Raw genomic sequence first — 1,623 nt, forward strand, 5'->3', positions numbered from 1 at the left:
CTGATGGCCAAATTGCGGGGCGGGGGGCTGTGCGCCGGGACACCAGGTCCCTTTGTAGGCATCAAGGTCATCAGCGAGGCCACCTAAACCAGGCTTATCCTGCCGCCCAAACCACCCTCCTTTAAACACGAGCGTTTTCCAAAACGCTGGCGTGGGACAGCCGCTCTGAGCGTTCGTTAGCTTGGCGGCAGCGCTGTTTTGCATGGTGGTGTCTCTGCATGCCAGGCAGGACAGATAACATTAAATCTCGTAGCCAGAAATGCAACCTGCATGCACAGAGGCGAGGAGCACAGGGCAGCAGAGAGGCTGTTTCCGCCCAGCTCCAGGAGCAGAGGTCAGGGGAAGCTGGTGGATGTTGGGACCCGGTTACAGCTCCAGTCCTTCAGGAGTGGCATGAACCGGGGACGAGGGGCTGGGAAATCCCGCATGGGGGTCAGGTTGCTGCTGGGGCAATGCCCGGGCTGACGGCAGGAGGTGTCAGGTCCCTGCCTGCCAGGCAGCTGCGTCACCTGACTGGGAACGCTGAGTTTGTCAGACCTCAGCTGCAGTCACCGGCCTTGGATAGAGCTGTGCATGGCCCAAACACCCCCTCCCTTCCCGGTCACAGCCACATCCCCAGGTCCCTGCAGGGTGAGCTCTCTTCCAAACCGTCTTCACGTGCATTGGGTCAGGCTCATGTCTGTAGGGTTTGTTTTCCAACCCTTGGGTCCTCCTCGAAGCACGAACATCCCAGCCAGATGCAGGGCAGCGGGTGCTCGGTGGAGACGTGCCTCCGCAGCCACCAGCCCCGGGAATGCCCCACAGACACCCCAGTCATGCCGCCCACCGTGTGTGGCAGGGGTCCCAGGTTATCATCCCCAGCGTCCCTGTGCACTGCAGAGCTGCTCGGGGCTGCACGAGGGTTTCCCCCACGGAGGCAGGGGATGCTGAGACAGGCAGCTTTGCAAAATCCAGGCATCCGATCTCCAGCCCCATGCTCTGGGCGCAGACCCGAGACCTTGGCATGAGCACGACGACATGGTGCTCGACAGGACCCACTGTCCGGGGTCCCGCTGGCCGACATGTGCTGCCATTTCAGTCCCTAATTCTCAGTGGAGGGATTCCCACGGCCGGCGCCCCGCCACGTGGCTGGACTCAGCCCCAGCCGATGGCACTCGCAGCGGGAGCCCCGTTAGAGCGTCAGTGGTGCCCTGGCAGGCTGTCAGCCTGCTCTGTGGCTTTCCAAGATTTGCCAAGAGCAAGCGGCCGGGGCTGTGGCATGCCAGGGACACCGGGCTGGGCTTTGGCAGGGACTGCCGCCTGCCCATGGCTCTCGCTGCCACCAAAGCTGTGCAGGAAGGTGCAGGCAGAGATGGGTGACAGCAAGGTGTGGGGCCAGCTGTGGGGACAATGCTCTTTGCAGCCTTGTCATCTCTCTCCAGCAGAATAGATATCTCTTAAAATTTTCTTTTTTCCTTAACTTCCTTGGCCTTTCACTCCTGCCAGCTGTCTGGGCAAGCCCGGTGTGTTGCTGAGCACACTAGTCAAGGACTTTTCAGCTTCCCATGCTCTACCAACTGGGAAGGCTGAAGGCTGACAAGAAGCTGGGAGGGGGCACAGCCAGGACGGCTGACCCCAACCGGC

General features: G+C 61.4%; 1 protein-coding gene across 1 annotated transcript in view; it reads right to left on the reverse strand.

Annotated features, from left to right (window-relative positions):
- NPDC1 (neural proliferation, differentiation and control 1) overlaps positions 1-817 on the reverse strand; it is a 33,019-nt gene extending 32,202 nt beyond the window's left edge. Inside the window, exon 1 of the mRNA XM_019474955.1 lies at positions 727-817. Within this exon, the coding sequence (XP_019330500.1) occupies positions 727-817 (91 nt within the window). The remainder of the gene's footprint in view (positions 1-726) is intronic.
- Between the last annotated feature and the right edge of the window lie 806 nt (positions 818-1,623).

The sequence above is a fragment of the Aptenodytes forsteri genome, unplaced genomic scaffold (assembly GCF_000699145.1).
Source record: "Aptenodytes forsteri isolate BGI_AS27 unplaced genomic scaffold, ASM69914v1 Scaffold494, whole genome shotgun sequence".
Classification (NCBI taxonomy): Eukaryota; Metazoa; Chordata; class Aves; order Sphenisciformes; family Spheniscidae; genus Aptenodytes; species Aptenodytes forsteri.